The 20354-nt window shown below is 33.8% G+C and overlaps 3 protein-coding genes across 6 annotated transcripts; 2 read left to right on the top strand and 1 right to left on the bottom strand.

Annotated features, from left to right (window-relative positions):
• The first annotated feature begins 793 nt into the window (after positions 1–793).
• Positions 794–10173, top strand: LOC130622309 (uncharacterized). Of its 3 annotated transcripts, none has more exons than XM_057437763.1 (9): positions 794–1746; positions 2275–2447; positions 3047–3146; positions 3235–3309; positions 7296–7360; positions 7669–7759; positions 8946–9104; positions 9577–9647; positions 9882–10173. In XM_057437763.1, the coding sequence occupies exons 2-9, from the start codon at positions 2290–2292 to the stop codon at positions 9925–9927; spliced, it is 765 nt and encodes a 254-aa protein (XP_057293746.1). In that variant the 5' UTR covers positions 794–1746; positions 2275–2289; the 3' UTR covers positions 9928–10173. The 3 variants fall into 3 exon arrangements, with proteins under 3 accessions (XP_057293746.1, XP_057293744.1, XP_057293745.1); XM_057437761.1 differs by having other exon boundaries at positions 795–1382; positions 1504–2447; XM_057437762.1 differs by having other exon boundaries at positions 795–1746; positions 2266–2447.
• LOC130622307 (uncharacterized) lies at positions 10163–14113 on the bottom strand. Of its 2 annotated transcripts, none has more exons than XM_057437759.1 (4): positions 13584–14113; positions 12332–12431; positions 11416–11529; positions 10163–10860 (listed from the first exon to the last, which is right to left on the bottom strand). In XM_057437759.1, the coding sequence occupies exons 1-4, from the start codon at positions 14010–14012 to the stop codon at positions 10835–10837; spliced, it is 669 nt and encodes a 222-aa protein (XP_057293742.1). In that variant the 5' UTR covers positions 14013–14113; the 3' UTR covers positions 10163–10834. The 2 variants fall into 2 exon arrangements, with proteins under 2 accessions (XP_057293742.1, XP_057293741.1); XM_057437758.1 differs by having other exon boundaries at positions 11420–11529.
• LOC130621380 (uncharacterized) lies at positions 14081–20344 on the top strand. Its single transcript, XM_057436667.1, has 3 exons — positions 14081–14088; positions 14153–14279; positions 18621–20344. The coding sequence occupies exons 1-3, from the start codon at positions 14081–14083 to the stop codon at positions 20130–20132; spliced, it is 1647 nt and encodes a 548-aa protein (XP_057292650.1). The 3' UTR covers positions 20133–20344.
• The last annotated feature ends 10 nt before the right edge of the window (positions 20345–20354 follow it).

Raw genomic sequence — 20354 nt, 5'->3', positions numbered from 1 at the left:
CGCAATTTTAATTAAAAGCTGGGATTGAACAGCTTTTAAAGAAGGAATGGGAGTAATGGTGATCAAAACTATTGGTTGGAGCTTGGAAAAGATAAGAAAATTGACAAGAAGGTTGATAAAATTTATTCGGTAAAAGAAACTTGTGCAATTTTTGTCCGCTACAAATTTCTACTGTTTTTTTAGGGTCCTGGAAACGAGGTTTACCTTCGCCGTCCTTGGCAGAAAACGAAACCACAAAATGGTTGACGCTCGTGCACGAATTTTTTTTCCTTGAGACTGGCTAGCTAAATACTGCATACTCAAATATGAAGATATTCTTGATAAATATATGTACACATGTCATGAGTGAAATAAATAAGTGAACACTATTTTTTGTTTAAATGAGCTTTTAGGACTAATAAATATTTGCTGGCTAGCTATAGATAGCTAGCTAGCTATATTCTTTATTATCATGTATTTTCTTTATGCATAAAAAGCATTCTCTTTATGCATCAGTTAGATGCAACAGCTACAACATTGTCTATGAATGCAGTGTGAAAACTGAAGCATTGATCTCTAGCCAGTGTGATTGGACGGAAGCAAGTGATGATTCCTGATTATATATAGCTAAACCAAACTCCTGTCTCCCTCATTTTCACTTTTTTTAAAAGTACCTGCACAACTCCACATAGAACAAAACGAAGCAAGGCTTATCAAGTTATCTGGCATGTGGCACCTTACAAACTCTTGCCTAAACCTCTCTTCATAGTGGTGTTTGAGTAAAAAGCTATTGTATAGCTAGCTAACTAGATAGATGTGCATATTTTACATGGCTAGCCTCACAAATATCGAGGGATATACCCTGTCTATTATTTCCAGGAGGGGCCATGGCGTAGATGGAGAGTCCTAGAGTATTTAATGCTCATTTTGAGCTACGCAGACCCAATTAGAGCCCGCGCTCTACTAGACAACTCCCGGCAACATCCAACGGCCCACACAGTGTGCCATCTTCCCAATTTCCCTCACATGGCTTGGGTTAACCCGGGGCTATGGTAACATTCACTCGCCCATGTTGAATCGCCGTCAAGAGGAATCGAACCCCGGTCTCCTGCACAGAGTACGAGAGCTATAACCACTAATCTACGGCGCCACAAATATATTGCAAAGATGGTATATAAACAATTTCCAAGTACAGAAACTAATTGTAGACTGCGAATAATCTTGGATTTCTGCATTTTTATTTTAACTAAAACAGACCTATAAAGATTAGAGTTCTCCCCCACATGCTTTTTTTATTTTTGTGTGGTCAGTTAGGGAAAACAACATGTAATTATACAGTGTGTTGTCTCACTGATCGCATCAGTGCACAACACAAGGTTCCAGTAACTCCATGCCATGACTAAGTAAGTAAGTAATTTATTTTCTCATGATACTAGAATAACACATAAATCTATCACAGCATACTACCAAGATTTCATTAAAAAATTTTTTTTGAATATATACAATTTCATGTTATTATTTTAGGTTCCCAGAAGGAGAACAGCAAGAATTAGCAAAGCTGGTAAAAAACACTTTGGCTGACTATAAGTATACAAATACACTAACATAATCCGTCTACATCATTACCATGTCCTCTATATAATTTCTTGTGACAGCAACCAGATAATGCAGGTTTCGGCAATGTCAGACCATTAAACAAACTATGTCAATTCATGTCCTTCGTTAAGCGCGATCTTCCACACAACATTGATTATCACAAAAAATAAGGTATATCTTCAGTGATATAAATTTCAACTTAACGTAAATTCAGTAAGTAAGTCAACACAACTTAAGTAATTAATCCATAATTCCAATAAATAATTCAATACAGAAATAACAAGCCCCAGCAACAACAGTGTTACCTTTATTTACCTTTATTATCTATTGAACGTTCCATTTAAATTTTTTGCATTATAGCTCTTTGTGCTAGATGCTATCCTACCATCTGTCTTGTTTTTCTATTTTTTTCCTTTTAACATTGTATTGTGGTTTTAAAATCTATTTCTTGTAACATCATTTTTTTTTAGTTTTTAACAATTTTATTACTCACAGGACCCATATTGATAACAGAATCTTACATGAATTGGCAATCCTGTATAAATATTTGCTAAATAAATAAATAAACCCATGTAACATCAATACCAAGTTTTAGTAAACCTGTTGAAAATTTAAGGTCCGAAAAATCTATTTCTGGGCTATGTAGGCAACTAAATGCTACCTAGATATATTTAAATAAATTGTATATAGTTTTTTTAGAGTAATATTGATTGAATGTCAGTACTGCGCCATTATGAAAGAAAAGCACTTGTTCCATTTGAAGAGGATGAGTATCATGAATTCAAGGGACATCGTAGCTTAGCAATTGAGGAATTGCCACCATGGTGTTATCATCCTCATTCAACTAGAAGATCAAGGAAAGCTGCTTCTAGGTAAAACTGCAATTAATCCCTCAGATGATGTCTGAAGATTAGCATTTTCCTGGCTTTATTGTATGAGTGTTTGTTGTCCATTAGTCCGTGACATCCATTTAGAGGCATGATTACATACTAACACACACAGGTGCACCATGTTTACAAGTGTGATTAACTGTGACACATTGATATTACCTTTTTTGTCATGTAAAAAAATGGTCCCACATGGTGAGTACTTTATTGGCCTAAGTTCATTTAAGATAACCAAGTTTTTTTTTGATCTTACCGTTGGCAAAAAGGAAATTTAGTAGACTTGTCTGCGAAATTAAATTTCTCTCAATTTCTTTCACAGGTTTTTACTCTTTTTTAAAATCTTTTTTTTAAATTGTATTTATTTATTATATTTGTTGCTTGCTTTTGTATATATTATATTGCCTCAATTGCAGAAATTGTTAAAGCCCCTGGAGTTCTTTTTTAGGGTTTTTCCCTCCACTAAATTACAACCTTGCTTTTTTCATTCTTGGAGTACGGATATGATGATCAAAGGATTTTATTTTTTGTCTTGTCTTTTTAGGATCTCTTTTAACTTATACAACAGCTTGATTCATAATTTTTAGAGCCATTGCAGCCTTTCTGAATTCTGGGCGTGGTGGGACTGTCTACTTGGGTATTATTGATGAAGGAGTTGTCAAAGGGATTTATTTAACCGAATTTCAGGTGAGTAAATGCAAGAAGATATTTATTCTTTACTAATGAGCTGGTTATTTTCTTTAGGTTGACCTGGGTTGTATATATAATTTTTTAGAAGGACCATGTTCTGGTTTCATTAAAAGATTTGTTTTCAAGATATCGTCCAATGGTTACAGAGGATAAGTATGAGGTATGAGAATTTGCAGTATCCTTACCTTTTTTTGTGTTGCACTTTTTGTGTCACTTTAAAAAACACCCAGTCCGGTCTGTGAACGGTTGGCGCTAGGAAGGGCATCCAGCTGTAAAACAATGCCAAAACTCTTTATTAATGGCTGTAAGAATAGTTAATCAGACAAACTGCGTAAACGGGGCTGGAACTTTAAGGAGTGAAGGTGTCGCGCACGGTAGGACAGATGTCAGATGTGAGCATCGTCAGACCGTTACCCAGCTATCACATCACAAGGTAGATAACACTAGGTTGAGGATGGCTAGTGTAAATGTTGGTACTCTGAGAGGTAGAGCAGGTGAAGTAGTTGAAATGTTAGAACGTAGATCTGTTGATATGTGTTGTGTTCAGGAAGTTAGGGGGAGAGGAGCTTCAGTGAAATTTGTGGGAGGTAGGAGAGCGAGGTATAAGCTTTTTTGGATTGGTAATAGTGATGGATATGGAGGAGTTGGCATATTCGTTGCAGAGAAGTGGGTAGAAAAAGTAATAGATGTTATGCGTGTTAATAGTCGTATTATAGTGATAAAGTTTTTGATAGTTAATAGGATTGTCACTTTTCTGTCAGTTTATGCTCCACAGTGTGGACTCAGTGAGGAAGATAAAGATAAGTTTTATGATGAGTTAATAGCAGTCACATCAAAGTTTGGAGACACTGAACTTGTCATGGTGGGCGGCGACTTTAATGGTCATGTTGGGAAGTCATCTGAAGGTTATAGAGGTGTGCATGGAGGCTATGGATTTGGGAGCAGAAATAGGGAAGGGGAGAGACTGCTTGAGTTTGGAATGGCAACGGACATGGTGGTTTGCAACACATCATTCAGTAAGAGACAGAGTAGGCTGATAACATATGAGTCAGGTGGTTGTAAGACACAGATAGAATTCTTTTTGGTTAGAAAGTCAGACAAGAAAGTGGTGAAGGACGTGAAAGTTATATCGGGGGAAGAGTGTGTTTCCCAGCATAGGTTGCTGGTTTGTGATATTATCTTGAAGAGTGTCAAAGAAGCCAAGGGGAAGTACAGGCCCCGTCGAAAAGTCTGGAAGCTGAAGGAAGAGATTGTAGCAAGACAATTTAGTGCAAAAGTTCAGCAGTTAGCCTACAATAGTCAATGTGATAGTGACAATGTTGAAAGTACTTGGACTACTTTGAAGAATTGTCTTCTAGAAGCTTCTGATGATACCTGTGGGTGGACGAAAGGACCAGCTAGACATAGACAGACCTGGTGGTGGAATAATGAGGTTGACCAGTGTATAAGGGAAAAGAGGAAACTTTGGAAAGAGTGGAAGTCAGGTGGTAGTAAAAATATTTATTTAGAAGCTAAGCGTCGCGCTCGTACACCAGTGTATAAGGCAAAATCAGAAGCAGAGAGAAACAGATTTGCAGATGTGTTAAGAAGGGAAGACCAGGGCAATGAGGTATTCAAGATAGCAAAGTAAATGAAGAAGACTAATCAAGATATTGTAGGTGAGAAGTGTATACGTAATGATGAAGGTATTTTGGCTAGCACGGAGGAGGAGAAAAGGGTAGCTTGGAAGAATCATTATCAGAGGTTGCTTAACACTGAGTTTGATTGGGATAAGGATAATTTGTCTGATGATGATGTCGTAGAAGGGCCAGCTATGCAGATCAAGACAGAATGGGTAGTGGAGGCTATTAGGAAATTGAAGATTGGCAAGGCTGCAAGAGTATCAGGTATTGTTGCAGAGATGGTAAAAGCATCTGGATATATTGGAGTTGAGCTTATTACAAGTCTTGCTAACCAGATTATAAAGGATGTTGCTATTCCGAGTGAGTGGCAGTCGAGTTTAATAGTGAATTGTTTCAAGGGCAAGGGTGATGCATTAGAAAGGGGTAACTATAGAGGTTTGAAGTTGGTTGATCAAGTAATGAAAGTTATTGAAAGAGTGATTGATAAGTTACTTAGAGAAAGAATTGATATAGATAAGATGCAATTTGGTTTTGTTCCAGGGCGTGGCACTACAGATGCAATATTTTTACTCAGACAGCTTCAGAAAAAGTATTTAGGAAAGAGAAAGAATCTCTATTTTGCCTTTGTAGATTTAGAGAAAGCTTTTGATAGAGTGCCACGTAAAGTTATTTGGTGGGCTATGAGAAAATTAGGTGTGGATGAGTGGCTAGCTACGATGGTTTAGTCTATGTACAGAAATGCTAGAAGTCGTGTCAGGATTAACGATTCACTTAGTGATGAATTTGGTGTAAATGTTGGTGTACATCAGGGTTCTGTACTTAGTCCTTTGTTGTTTATTCTAGTCTTAGAAGCGCTGTCGATGGAGTTTAGACAGGTTGTCCATGGGAGTTATTGTATGCAGATGATTTGGTTCTCATAGCAGAGTCGATGGAAGAATTAGTTGAAAAGTTTGAGAAGTGGAAGAAAGGACTAGAAGAGAAAGGGCTGAAGGTAAACACAGCAAAGTCTAAAGTCATGATAAGTAGCATTGCAGCCAAGTGTGACCTTGTAGTTGGAAAGTGGCCTTGTGGAGTTTGCAGGAAAGGGGTTGGTAGTAACTCAATTTTTGTCAGACTTGCAAGCATTGGGTACATAAGAAGTGCAGTAGTATTAGTGGAAGGTTAAGAGCTGACATACAGTTTGTATGCAAGCGTTGCAAAGGTGAGATTATAGAGAATGAAGTATTTCCAGCTTTAATGATGTACAACAGTGGCTCGTTAGAGATAGTTAAGAACTTCTGTTACTTAGGTGATATGTTGGGCAGTGAAGGGGGTGTTGGAAGAAGTGTTACTTGCAGGATAGGTTCTGCCTGGAAAAAGTTTAGAGAGTTACTTCCTTTATTGACTAGCAGAGTCCTGTCAATTGTGGTAAAAGGTAGGTTGTATGAGGCCTGTGTAAGAAGTGTTATGTTGTACGGTAGTGAGACATGGGCAGTGAAGCAGGAAGATCTTGACCGTTTAGAAAGGAATGATATGAGAATGGTTAGGTGGATGTGTAATGCCAGTCTGAGAGACAGAAAGAGTTCAGATGAGCTAAGAAGCAGGCTAAGTCTCCGTAGAATTAAAGATGTTATCCAGATAAGAAGATTGAATTGGCTGGGGCACTTGGAAAGAATGGAGGAGGATAATTGGGTAAGAAAGTGTAGAGACTTGATAGTTCCTGGGGCAAAGCCCAGAGGCAGACCGAGAAAGACTTGGCAGGAGGTTATAAGGACAGACTTGATAGAGAGGAAGTTGAGTTTAGATCTAACACAGTCTAGATCAGATTGGAAGAGGGTCATTAATATACCCCGTCCAACCCATGCTAGCATGGAAAACGGACGTTAAGCCGAGAATGATGATGATGATGATGAAATAGAGTAGTTTTTGTTGCACTGTTTTCCTTGTTATGTGAAAAAGACTAATTTAAATGGGTGAAATATATGTATGCTTAGAATATATATATCTTATATACTCCTGTTTTTTTACTCCACAAGCCTCCAAAATTCTGATAATGAAAGACCCAAAATTGGAAATGTTTTAAAAGTAAACAAATCTTCATTTTGGTTTGAATATATCTGTTTAAAGAAATATAAGCAGAAAGGATCGTGGTGTGAACACACTGACACTAACTGGGGGTGTATGATTTCTAATTTGCTCTTACTGGGAGGGGAAGGTTCGGTTGCGGGAAACCCTTAATTTAGGGGATGCACCAAAATTTGTAAATAGTTTAAATTTTAGAATGTAAATCGAGTATTTAAAGATTTTATTGTCTCAATAAGTTATTGTACAAGTTTTGTTTGGATATATATTTTCAAAAAATGTTTGATTTGCAAGTGTAAGTTTGTCACTTCATCCATCACTCAGAGTTTTTTTTTATTATTACATATTAATTTTGTCGGCAAACACAAATTTGATATGCAATGGTGAATAAAATCTAAACTTAGGCGTTTTTTCTTGGTTTGTTAGTGTTATCCTATGCTGATACTTAACAATTTATACGTAGGTTACGTTTGTACCTGTGTTTGAGAAAGATTGTCCACAGAATGTTCTTGAACCTGAGTTGAATTTGTAAGTATATATTTTTTAAAAAAATAGGTGCTTTTATAGTTTGATTTTTAAAGATAAGCACACATGCAGCCATGAATGTATGCTTATCTTCCCGGTGAGTCTCCTATTGAGATTTTGATCATTTTGCTGAAAGCAACATTTTCCGATTTAGCAAAACGAAAATTATTTGAGAGGAAAATTAAATGTGCATTGTTTATTTAACCTTAGTACTCTCTTGTACATGTAAGACAGACCAAATGAGACATTTGTTCTTATGCTTATGAGTGTTTTGAAATTAAAATGTTTTGAAGTGGACTTTTTATTTTCAGGGAAACTGCACAAAAACATTTAAAGGCTCATCTTTTGAGAACTTACGACTTTTGCTGGTGTGATCAGGAACTGGGTACAAGAATTGATAATGTGCGTATGTTTTGTTGAAACATGATGCACTTTAAGAGCACATATAATCTTCGAATTCCTAGATGTTTAAGCCACTAGACTTAAAATCAGTATTTAGCAATTTTTTAAAATAAAAATAAGTAAAGGCATTAATCAACTCAGATGAGTATGAATTTTGGATTGTATTCACAAAGGTTTCTTCCAGCAAAACTCTCTTTTTCCGAAGTCTTATTCCCAGAAAAATATTTAAAAGTATTTTGAGGTTATTTTATTCCAGTTTGATGCGTTTGACACATTCAAAAACTTACGAAATCCCAATATATATATATATATATAAAATAGAATTTAAACTTAAATTTTGCATTTTTATACACCAGGGACAAATATCCACAATTCTTTTTTTATGATTCACAATGCGGTATTTCTTGCATGTTTGCAATTTCCATACGAATTCAGTATACTGAATAACAATATTCTTGGAAAAGTCTAACTTGTCGTGGGAAAAGGAACCGGAGTTTACGTTAGTTTGGAAAAATTATTAGTCACCAATGCGAAAAATTTCTTGCTTGATATCTTTGGAAAAAATTACTTTATCCGTTAGAATCTGCGCCTTCAAGTTAGCAATTTCCCTTAAAAGTATCAGTATTCAAAAATTTACAAAACAAATATTTGCTTACTTTCGGTGGAGTCTCAGTATGGATTGTTTTTGTTTACAATAAGTGCAGAATTTGTAGCTATTAGATTCTTAACGGATGGTGTCGCAAATTCTTGTCACTTCAGAATATTTTGTTATTCTTGCCGCACATGTATTTCCCGATATTCTCAGGTTTATATTTGATAAACTTTGTGTTAATGCAAATTTTAAAGTACAAATCTTATAATCTATAGAATATTTAAAAGACTAGTCGTTAGCCCGTGGAAAGTCCACGGGTTCGCGCGTCCTTTTTGTACCGCATTGCGTGCCTCTCGCTATTGCGCAGCTAAGATACCATTTTGCGTGACAGACAGACAGAGAGACAGACAGACAGACAGACAGACAGACAGACAGACAGACAGACAGACAGACAGACAGACAGACAGACAGACAGACAGACAGACAGACAGACAGACAGACAGACAGACAGACAGACAGACAGACAGACAGACAGACAGACGTATATGGGCATTATAATATAGATAATATGGAATTTATTTTTTTCTATTTTAGGATGAAAAAACTCAAGATTACGTTGTCGAAATCAAAATACATCCTCAGAAAGGAACATTTCAAGTGTTTGACGACAGTTCATTTAAGGCTGTATTGCCCGTTGTTTATGAGAATGAGGAAGGGAAGTGTTTCTTCAGAAAGTCTGCGTCGTGTGTTGAGGTGTGTATGTTTATCTTCCATTTTTTACAATTAAGCATTTCGCTAAGATTAATTTTTGTGAATAAATTATGTCGAGATATTTCGCGAATATTTTTTTGCGCGAATGAAACTTAAGTTTTTTTGCAAAAAATTATCACAAAGGCTGACCTTAATTGTATCAACCATAAAAAGAAATTTTATCAAGTAAAACTGGAAAAAGAAATAACACAATCCTTTTTTGTTGATACCTGGCTGACTCACTAAGCACGCTGAAAATATCTTTGTAGTCGTATACGCATAAAGCAGGATAGAGAAAACTTTTGAATAATTTTTTTAAGCTTCTCAATGTATCAACTCTGAAGTATATTTTCCTTTTATCCATTTTTGACCACAAGTGATAATAAAAATTTATTTTTAGCTCGTTAATTTACTTCAAATTTAACATTTCAATGTCATTGCCTTATTATATGGTTGAAGGTTACTTTTGTTTTAGTACACAGTTGAGATGGTGAAAGAGCTTGCTAGAGAACAAATTAAAGACATGTATGATCCAATAATACAAAGGTAGGAAATTTCACCGCTTTATGTTTTAGACGGGTTTACTCATTTTTATAAGATATGCTGATAGTATGTATATAATTAAAAAATATGATTTTACGAATATATTAATCTGCTTAAAATATTAAATTACAACAATAAAAAAAATTTGCAGGGGCTATTTTTGCAAATGTGTCATTTGAGGTAATTTTTCTTGACAAAGTTTGCTATTTTTATTACATTGTGTTTGTCTAATTTTAGTTTGCGACAACAAGTTAACGACGTAAAGCAGCTTGGCGTTACTTAACCTGATCATTACATGATTCAATCCTGTGAGTTATCCAGTTGTGCGAATTTAATGGCAATCTTGAGAAATTCGTATACACATGCTTGTGTAAGTTCAAAACGCGAGCAATAGACATCGTATATATGTCCCGTTACATAAAAAATTAACATTTCGACGTCTGTGGTAATGAGTTCTGCTAAATAGATCATTTTTTTATGTGATATGGGATATATGAAAACAAAGGACGCATACTATATAATATTTGTTATTTTATATTCTGTGACATATATTATATTATGTTGTTATAAAAAAATAAGGTAAAAAGGTAATAATAAACTATGAAGAAATAGGTGTACAAGATGCTGCAAGATTGCAAAATCAAAAAAAGTATTGTATACCATTTGCGACAATACCTAGAATTCTGCTATGCACTGGTCTGCAATTAAAGAGAAAGCAACCATGCTGCAGCTAATGTTTCAAGCAGTGATCTGAAAAATGAATCAAGATCATTTTTGAAACTTATGTTGACAAGTACAACCAGTTAACGTTGCAATATTGCTGTCACTTTAGTTTATTCAATAAATTGTTACGTTAGATTAAAGTATGAAAAATACAGATTGTCTGAAGTCTAGTAGCTCCACTTCCATGCGATCTACGCAGGTCATGTAAACATGTGTAATAATTAAGATGTTTCTTCGATCAACTCTTCCTGTTTTTCCAGTAAAATTATAGTTCGTAAAAGCGACTGAAATTACTAAACTATATTCTACTTGTATGACTGCGTGTTTAATCAATTCTGTAATGTCTTGGTCCTGCTCTCGTTACTTCTAACCAATCACGTGTCGTGTTATCATTTATAAATGGACGATCTAACGTTCCAGTTTTACTTGGTATCCAATCAAGAGATTTTTCAACAATCTTGTAGAAATTATCTTCTGACGGTTTTGCATAGTTCTAACGGGAAGAAATATATTCGTACGTTTTATCTGTTTACGCAGTTTCTGAATGACGTCAAATTCTTTGGGATCGTTTGGGATTTGACTGCTTTAGTGACAGAAACTTTAGCAGAATTTTCGTGAATTTCGAACAATTCGCAAAAAAATTTTCACTAAAAATGGTCTATTTCAGTGCTTATCCTTGGTTTGGAAATTAACTCTTTGGGAGATTCGTTAAAGTTAATGCTCACAAAATATTCCAAGATCGTCGATTCGTGAAAGTTTACGTTCGCAAAATCCTATAATGACTGATTTACGTTTACGCTGATAAAATGCAAATTTTCCATTCGCTAAATTTCTGCAATTATGTGGGAGCGTAATCATGAAAATTTTGAAATAAAACAAGCGAGATCATAAAAACTGAGAGGGTGGAAAATAATGTTTAAGCTTTGTATTGTAAGTATAGAAGACAAATAATCAGGCTGCAGAATGAACATTTTACCAAAATGCTACGAAAACCCAATTTCAGTTTCAGTAGGAAAGTTATACTGATATATTAGAGTTGATAAAGCACCTACTGTTTTCGGTAAATACAACTTCGAGTCAAATTTTAAAGGTACGTCCATTTGACAATCAATCTTCTTTGACAATGTGGTACCGTGGTTTGCTTTCAGCGATAACTGTTCATCTATAAATTGCAAGACATTTATCATTCTACATCAGTGCGGGGCTAAAAAATTTTTAATTGGTACTGATAATTTGCAAATATTTATTACAAGTATTTAAAGGACTGGGGACAATTATTAGAGTCGACCTGTGAAGAATGCAGGCTTGATGCTGCAATAAAACTGTGATGTGATTAGTCTTTCTCTCTTATTTTATTATAATGGCTTTTTTGTGACTAGCGGAGAAAGTTTCACTAGCTGAAAAACTGGCAAAATGTTTTTGGTAATCTTTTGCAAATCCACAAATTGAATTTTTTTTAAGAGAGTAACTATTAGTATTGCTTACATTTCGAATTTCCAGACCTTGGTAACTGATTTTTTTATCATACATGCTATGCAAATATATTTCCTAGTTTCGAGATAAATGTGGTAGTTTAAAAGAAGGTGAAAGCTTTTAAAACTTAGAATTTTTATAATATGTTAATGGATAACTTTCGCGAGTGATCATTTTTACAAATTTTTGCGAAAAAGGTCTGAAGAAGCGAAATTTATGAAAGTTCTTCGAGATGGACGTATTAGCTAACCAAATGTATATTTTGCTTTCAACCTTAATCTAAAAGAATTTTGGAGGCAAGTTTAGAGATTTTTAAAAACAATTAGAAAGAAGAATAGAAAAGAAAAAATATCTTAAATTTTTAGTTTCCACCTCCCTAGAACTTTTGAGAGAAACCTCGATAATAAAGACTTTGTCGATTCTTTTTGTCAGTAAGGCATTCGACCTCATTTATCTCAATAATTCCAATACAAACAATGAAACCACATTACCCTTGTATTTCAAGTCTTCATTTTTGAACTTTTCATTGAAAGAATCCTGCTTGTGTTTTACTTGAATTTCTTCCTTGTTGTGGAGTTTGTTGTCGTCAAGCTAAGAGAATAACAATTTTGGAGACTAAGCTGTTGTATGAAATCCTTCCTATTTTTCCAGGAACTTTTCTCTTTATTGATACGGAAAAACTTTAAAAGGCGTAAATGCCTGGCAACATGAGTGAATTTAATTCATGAAATTTCGCATATTTTCACACATTTAATTTTTGCGCAATACACGAATGATACAGTCAGTCGACTTGCTCATTAGCGAACACCTTTAAAAAAACATTTTTTGTCCGCTAATTAGAACTGTTCAATATTTTGAGAGTCTCGTTTTTCCTCTTCAATTTAAAAGAGGAAACAGGTTTTTAACCAATAAAGTAGGTAACCCAAAGTCAATTCAGCTTAATATAGATTGGATATACTCATAAATATATTATTTATAGACATCAGAAAGTACTAGAGTTGATAGGAAAAGTAGTAAAGTACAATGCTGATGCAGCAAGTAACATCACGAAAAAAATTACCATCGGTGTTTTCTTTCCTGTCTGCTAATAAGAGAAAACTTTAGAGTGGTGAAGTTCATTTCGTACAACGAGAAACTGTCCGTTAATCAGCCTTGTTTTTTTGTCTGTAACTTTATGTAGGGACGGGCACTTACGTCAACTAACACTCAAAGGATTGTTATTATTGATGACCTTAAAGTATTACGAAACTTCAAATCTCACCGTCTTTTCCAGTTTCATGCAATCTAAGTTTCGTGCTACATCTGAACATAAATATTCCACGCATTATAATTTCACGTTGTTACTTAATGTGTTAAAAACTGTTGTTATTATCGTACCTGTCCAGTTTTAAAGTTTAAAACAACCCTCGACAAGTTTCTCAAAAATCTCACAGATGAACCTCCGATCCTCGGGACAAATGAAGCCTCAGAAAACAGTATAGTCACTGTAGTTCGATTTAATCTTCATCCTTCTCTCTTTAGAGATGGAGTAGAAGAAGAGGAAGAAGTGACAGACGTCGGTCGTTCACGACAGGCGTGAAGCTACAACTTCAAAAGTTAACATAAGTAACATAAGTAAGTAACTAATTATTCGCGCAGCATCTAATGTGCGCAAAAATTTCGTGAACTTCCGTGGCAATCAGTTAAGCGCGAAAAACAAAAGAAATATATAAACAAACAAACAAACGATCCCAAGCCTCTTACAGGTCTATGGATGTCATCTCCAAAGTGACGAGGTCTTGGTTGTGAATAGCGTTGTTTTTCATGATAACCTGTCTTTAAAGTACTTCTCCTGTCAGTATTTGCAGTTAAGGCACGAAAATGCGTTATCATCTTGTTACTTTTTTCAGAGTTTACTTGACAAAGTTTAGGTAGACAAAATTTAGGCAATAAAAATTCAATTTCCTTTTTCTTTTTGGCAACGTTTGTCTTAATTCTATCCTTTTTTGGACAAGTATAAAGTCTTGGCGTAAGATCAACAGGAGGGATATACCATAAAGGATGATGATTTTGACAACCATAATATGTTTTTAGAGGTTTCGTTTTTCCTTGAAAGTAATGCATCGCCACCTCACTTCGTACCTTGCCGATTCTATACAAAGCATAATATTTCTCTTCACCGCAACTTAACATTATTGATAAATTCTTTGTTTTCCTTTCTTCTCACGCCATGCCTACTTACTTTATAAATAAAAAAGAACATGACATTGTGCGTCAGTCATCCATTACACACCCCTCAATTTGTCAAAGACACCATGTTATGTTTACACTAGTTGCCACGGCATCCGCTTAGTTCAAAGACGATATGTTTATCGACTTTGGTCAGTTTGTTGGGATAATGGTAGCCGAAGATGCGACTTAGTACAGCTTTCTGGTGCAGCGTGTGCGTGTGTATTGCTGGTTAGTAGTGATTTATATTTTATGTGATTACCCTCCCTAATTTCGAGGGATATATCCTACCAATTGTTTTTAGAAGTGACCAAAAAGGCATTTCTAGAATGTTTCAGGGGTCACTCATATCGATTTTTGATTTTTCAGCAAACCATTAATCCCCCATCCTACCTACTAACTGCTTCATCGAAGCTTCCCTTTACTTAAAAAAAGTTCATCTTATCCTGTTTATACCCTGTTGAGAATTAGTAATTATAAGGTCGAGTTCAGGCGACTTTTCGAATTATTTTGGCAGTTGTCGTCTGCGAAAACCGGCTGCACTTTCGGGAACTCTCACGGAACATTCCTGGAATGCAACTCCTTGTGTAACATACCATGCGGACGATAGTTGGAAGAAGGAGCTTTAAGATAAAGGAGTTAATAAAGTTTATTTATAAGTTATTTATCAAGTACATCTTTTTGTAAACTATAAAAAAACAGTTCTTTTAAGAACATCGCTACCACATAGTGAGTTTATTTTAATTTTTATAGTTTTTTAAATCATTTGTGTCTGTTTTTCTTTTCTTTTTGGGCATTTTTTGGGGTCTATGTGGGTTTTTTCAGGCTAATACTTGATTTTTTTTCGAAATGCTGAACTTGCCCAAGCTTTTTACGGCATATGTGGCTTATCGGCACCCTCGTGAGGCAGTACTGCAAATAGCCAACGATTAAAAAATGAAATGAAATTGTTATATAAACCAATGTTTAACATGGTGAAAATTAAGAAAAAGTATTTGTTATGATCCAATGTTTGGATGTTTTGATTTAACTATCCAAAAAAGCTAGCAGGTAATAAATTTGTTTAAAGGATTCTCACATAGAATTTTTAGTAAATATTGTTGATAAATTATTTAAGATTTAAATACATCTGCAAGAAAAGTCGAATTGATTTCAACTTTCAATTTGTATCAGAACAAAAACTTTATTAACCAATTCAGCCCTCGAAATAATTTTTGGAGACTTGTCAGACAAAATATCCGCCACCTTTCCAGTTTGGTCGGAAATGTCCGTAGCCCGTTTTAAACTTTCGTTGGACAAATTGTCTGATAGATTTCGGTCTTAGTCGGACACTTCCATTTGTTTAGATCTCAGAATTATTGAATAGTCTTGTTCCTTTTAATCCACAACCAAGCCTATTCATAGCCAACCTGAATATCCTAGCTAATTCACCAACTCCTGACTATGTGGACATTTATCTCTATTGCCTGGCCCCTTCATCGTTGGTAACCAGGTCTTACACAAGAAATCCAGCCATGCGGTTCTTAATTAATGCGGAGGTGAACGCCGACGGAGCACGGATGAAGCAAGTCTGCAAAACTGCACTTACATTATATCATGGATTTAATTGTAGATAATTTTGTGTTCTTTTTTTTTATATTTTGAAAAAGCCTTTTCTGGTTTAAAAGTCATTTTTCAGGTGTGTAAATTTGAGTGATAAAAGATCTTTCATGTTAATTTATTTGGTCTGCGGTATAGCCTGTAAAATAAACAATAAAAAAAATTAAAGAGACACAAAAGATATTGTGAAAATTAAAGTATTAAATATAACAGAGTGAAGAATTACTATATTCGTTGCTGATTGCTTTGCTAGTGTTGGTGGGTTTTTCCCAAAGGCTGAAAATATGCTTCTTTGGATTTTCTTTGGCTGCTTATTAATAACAACAGAACAATCAGGACATCTACCAACACGTTTTTCCTCTTCGCTGTACCCATTGACTGACTGTACTGTTAACACTAGTAGAACATATGTTACAAGATGTTTTTTGACACGATATGCACCAATACTTCGTGCTTCTTTCGCAAAACAACAAGGCAAATCATTAATTTCACTCATACTTTAAGGTTACATGCAATAAATGTGAAATGAACACATTTTCATTTCTTGTAAAAGCGCAAGCGACCAGCGTTTTTTTACCAGTTTGAATGATCTCACTCAGAGATGTTTTATATTAAAATGAATTAAATAATTTTTTAAGATGATGGAGTGTTGCAGGTAAAGGAAAATTTTTCTTTGTTTGACAAAACAATTCAAAACTATAGCAGGTCCCATTTAATTGATTTTTTCTTAATGCTGCAAGTGTTATTTCTATTCAAACAATTTTAAAAACGAAACCCACGTGCGGTTTTGTATAATTTTGTATAAATTTTGTTAAAATGTAGCTAAACTTGAATTTTGAAGTTTTTTTTTAAGCCACATGGATAAACTTAAAACATTTTTTTTAATTTTGAAAACAAAGCATATTTTTTCCTATTCACTAGTGATGCCTTTACAAATAATTATATAAATACAAATTTAAAAACTATTTTGTTTTATGTTTTAAAGTATTCTTTAGCGACGGCATATTTTGCGATTTGATTGGTTTATTAAAATGCGCAGACTTACTTTGTTTTTTAACGACCCCTAACCACATTTATTATTTGTGGTATGTGTGATCAGGATTAAGAAACTTCCATGATGCACATGGCAGATGAAAACAAAACGAAAATGACGCAGAACGAAGATTGATTAAAAGAGACAGATTATATTTAAATTTTCTCGTTATTTTGCATGTTTCAATTTTTATTTTTTGAAGTTATAATAGGGAAAATGTAGCTAGAAAAACGTGCCGGACAAAATGACGGTGAGAACTGATTTTCGTCAGACATATTTGCGTCTGGGCCGGACAATGTCCGATGTCCGACTGCTATTTCGAGGGCTGCCAATTTCACTTTTAAGATCACTTTTTCAATTTTTGTTTTTTTTTCTTTTTCTTCTCAATTTTCACAGATTATAAATGTTACTATGTTTGATTGAGCTGAGGCAGTTCAAGGTTTTTTGTTTCTTTTTTGTTTTAGTAGCCCCCAGTGGAAACAATCCACTAACTATAGGTTTTTGTGATTTTTTGGGCTAGCCACTTTAAATATTTATTATTATTATATTATTAATCAGGTTTAAGAAATTACAGTTCTTGGGTGGAAATGCATCTAGGCTTAGATGAAAATATTTAAAGTTAAATATCCTAAGAACAAAGAAAAATGTTTCTTAAAAATTTCAAAAACCTTAATAAAAAACTTTTTATCTTGTTAACATACCAAATATAATTTGAAATTTAGAAATCCATATAAAAATTCAGAGAAATAAATTATAAAAATGTGAAAACTTCATTTGACAAATACACAGAATTAAAGTCGAAAATAATTTTCGAAAATAAATCATTATCTTTGTTAGCATATTGCCACATAAATTTCACTATGTAAAATGAAAAATTGGATTTTTTATACTCTAAATGATAGCAATGTTGATTTAACTTGCCTCCAGTGTCCTTTGTGTAATTATCGTTGTTTCTTTTTAAAATTTTATACAAGTTCTCTTGTATATATTTCAGCATTCAAAATGCATGGACATTTTCTAGCACAAAGGCATTTTGTTAGGTCAGGTATGGTGGTTTTAGACACAATGTCTGCATCTTTCTTAATAGCCTTTAACAGTTTATATATGAATTGTCATCTTAATAACGGGCAATTTTCCTGTAGACAGCTGTCAAACAAACAAAAAAATATATGTTAGGGTTAATGGGATATATGAGCATTTCTTATTTTAATTGAAGTTTTATTTTTGGCAGTTACCTAATTAGCTGTAGTTATTTTTTATATGTATAAGCAAGAACATATCCAATGTTCGTACCTGCGGCTGTTGCTTTATTTTGATGGTATAAAACAATTGTTCGGATAGCCGTTTTCATATTTGACATCATGACTAATAAATCGTAAGTTTAATTCAGCCCATATTTCTTTGTGTTTTGATTGGATAATTGATTTTGAAAAATACATTTTAAAAGATGATATAAACAATAGATTTGCAAGGCTGTTTGTTACAAGAATAACATTGTGCGAAGCAGCAAATTAGAAGACACATGTGCGTGAATGTGATAGTGTTAAAGACATTCTTGGTTAATTAACAAAAGTTAGTTGTTGGTTGTATTAAATATAATTTGCTATTTGAAGGGGATATTCTAAAGTTTAGCCCAGTAATATAACATTTATTATGTCAAATTCCAAATAATAAAGCCACAATTTCTTCCGTTTACAATATGCTTCCTGGTGTAAAGCCATTTTGTAGTAATTTTTTTCAAATTAAACCCAGTTTGACATTATCTCACGGATGGCAAAAAAGGATTCTTAAACATGTTGCCACAAAACCCATTAAACCATACTCAGAGAAAAGGAAAAGGAAATTATTACAACTGAATCATCAAAAGAACTTCATATAGGCAAGTGTCCATAAGCACACAACAACATCTTTACTTCTTTCATCTTGTTATTATTTTTTAGCAAAAGTTATTCTTGGTAAAGATGTTTCACAAAGAATGGAGAATGTTCTCATACCAACCAAAGTTTATTTTATGCAGACTTTCACATACAATTATAAGTGGTGCAAAGAAGAAAACTAAAGGAAAGAAACAGAAACTTCACAATGAGAATGAGGTGGTAAAATATATAGAAGAAAACATGGAAAAACCTGGTAAGCAGCATACCCAAAAGCCTGTATTGAATGTGGATAAAAACAGAATTTTGCATGATATACAAACCAATCATTCACAAGTGCTTGGCTTTAATCTGGAAGAGCTTGAAAGGCGTGTTAATGTCTTCAAAAGTTTAGGTGTAATTTTTAATGACTGTGTTGTTTTAGCATTGTCCATACCATCATGTTTAAATATTTGCAATAGTAATTTCAAAAAGATAGTAGCAATACTGAAACATTACAAGTTACCAGCTGAAGAAATTATTTTTAAATATCCACATATTGGTGCATTGGATCACAGACAAGTTAAAAGAAATCTTGAATTGTTAACAGATGAGTTAGTTATCAAATCTGAACTGCCTACTTTGGTTTTAAAAAATCCTATACTCTTGTCGTATGTATTAAATAAACATACTGTTGAATTATTGAAAGCATCATCTTTTAACTTGGACTCAACATATACTACTGTTGCAAATTTAAATCTTTCTCTACAAGAAAAAGCTGTCATCAATTCTACAGTAGAAAAATTTATTACCCACAATGAAAACCCAAACATGTATAACTCAGAAGCCAAGAATTTCCTGTCAACATATGATGTGAATGCTGACCAAGTGTATGTGACATGTCCAGAATTTTTTTTAGTGTCATTAGAAACTTTAGAGAAATGCTGTGATAATTTATCAGCAGACCCGTTTTTTTTCAATGCTGAAGATATACAAAAGCTCCTCAAAACATGCCCTGAAGTGTTTATTTCTTTCCATACTGATGACGTTTTAAAACAATCTCGTTACATAGCTAGTGTTTCCACCACAAAATGTCGAGCATATAAACTTTTAAGAGATTATCCAGAAATTTTTAAGGATTCAGATTTCTTTTTTAAACGTGTTGCAATGTTTGAAAAGTATGGCATTAAAGAAGGTGACATAGGACGGTTGCTTGCTCAGAAAGGTGGTACAAACTGTTTCGTGGATTGTGAAGATTTCTCAGATACATCAATTACTAATTTACTTGACTTTTACATGTCTAGAAGTGACCTAACACCATTGCAAATTGTTGTGTCAGCTCCTGTCTCTCTGTCCACAAAGTCAACGAACATTATAAAAGCTCGGTTATCATTTTTACGTCACAAAAACAAAGTGACAGTTATTGCTGGCAAAAAGAAAAAAAAGCAGTCACAAATCACAATACAAAGTGTAGTAAGAAAAGATTTAGAGGAGTTTGTGGAAAAGGTTTGTGGTGCTACTATGAGTGAGTATGATGAATATTGTAGAAGTAACAATTTAAAAAATCATCGTGCTGCTTATCAGTCACAAACTTTGTGATTATTTTGTCTTATGTTATTTTTATTATCTGTAATTTTTATAATGTAAAATCAAGCATGATTTTTGAAATTTGATTTGTTTTAATATATACTTCTACTTAACTTTTTTCTATATAATTTGAAGGTTTTTTACATATCAAACTATTCAATATATCAACTGTACTGTTAACTAATTGTATTTTGTATGATTTTTATATATGTTTGATTCTTCTACTTTATCTTG

The sequence above is a fragment of the Hydractinia symbiolongicarpus genome, chromosome 12 (assembly GCF_029227915.1).
Source record: "Hydractinia symbiolongicarpus strain clone_291-10 chromosome 12, HSymV2.1, whole genome shotgun sequence".
NCBI lineage: Eukaryota > Metazoa > Cnidaria > Hydrozoa > Anthoathecata > Hydractiniidae > Hydractinia > Hydractinia symbiolongicarpus.
This window is presented reverse-complemented; position numbering and strand designations above follow the sequence as displayed.

Excerpts from the sequence above, each read along its gene's own strand:
- LOC130622309 (XM_057437763.1), top strand. The coding sequence starts at position 2,290 with ATGTCAGTACTGCGCCATTATGAAAGAAAAGCACTTGTTCCATTTGAA. Across the intron at positions 3,147-3,234 it reads TTTATTTAACCGAATTTCAG|AAGGACCATGTTCTGGTTTC; the intron begins GTGAGTAAATGC and ends ATAATTTTTTAG. Across the intron at positions 9,648-9,881 it reads TATGATCCAATAATACAAAG|TTTGCGACAACAAGTTAACG; the intron begins GTAGGAAATTTC and ends GTCTAATTTTAG.
- LOC130622307 (XM_057437758.1), bottom strand. The coding sequence starts at position 14,012 with ATGTTAAGTTGCGGTGAAGAGAAATATTATGCTTTGTATAGAATCGGC. Across the intron at positions 12,432-13,583 it reads GAGATGACATCCATAGACCT|CTTGACGACAACAAACTCCA; the intron begins GTAAGAGGCTTG and ends TTATTCTCTTAG. Across the intron at positions 10,861-11,419 it reads AGTTGTATTTACCGAAAACA|AACTATGCAAAACCGTCAGA; the intron begins GTAGGTGCTTTA and ends TCTTCCCGTTAG.
- LOC130621380 (XM_057436667.1), top strand. Across the intron at positions 14,280-18,620 it reads CGTGTGCGTGTGTATTGCTG|CAAAAGTTATTCTTGGTAAA; the intron begins GTTAGTAGTGAT and ends ATTATTTTTTAG.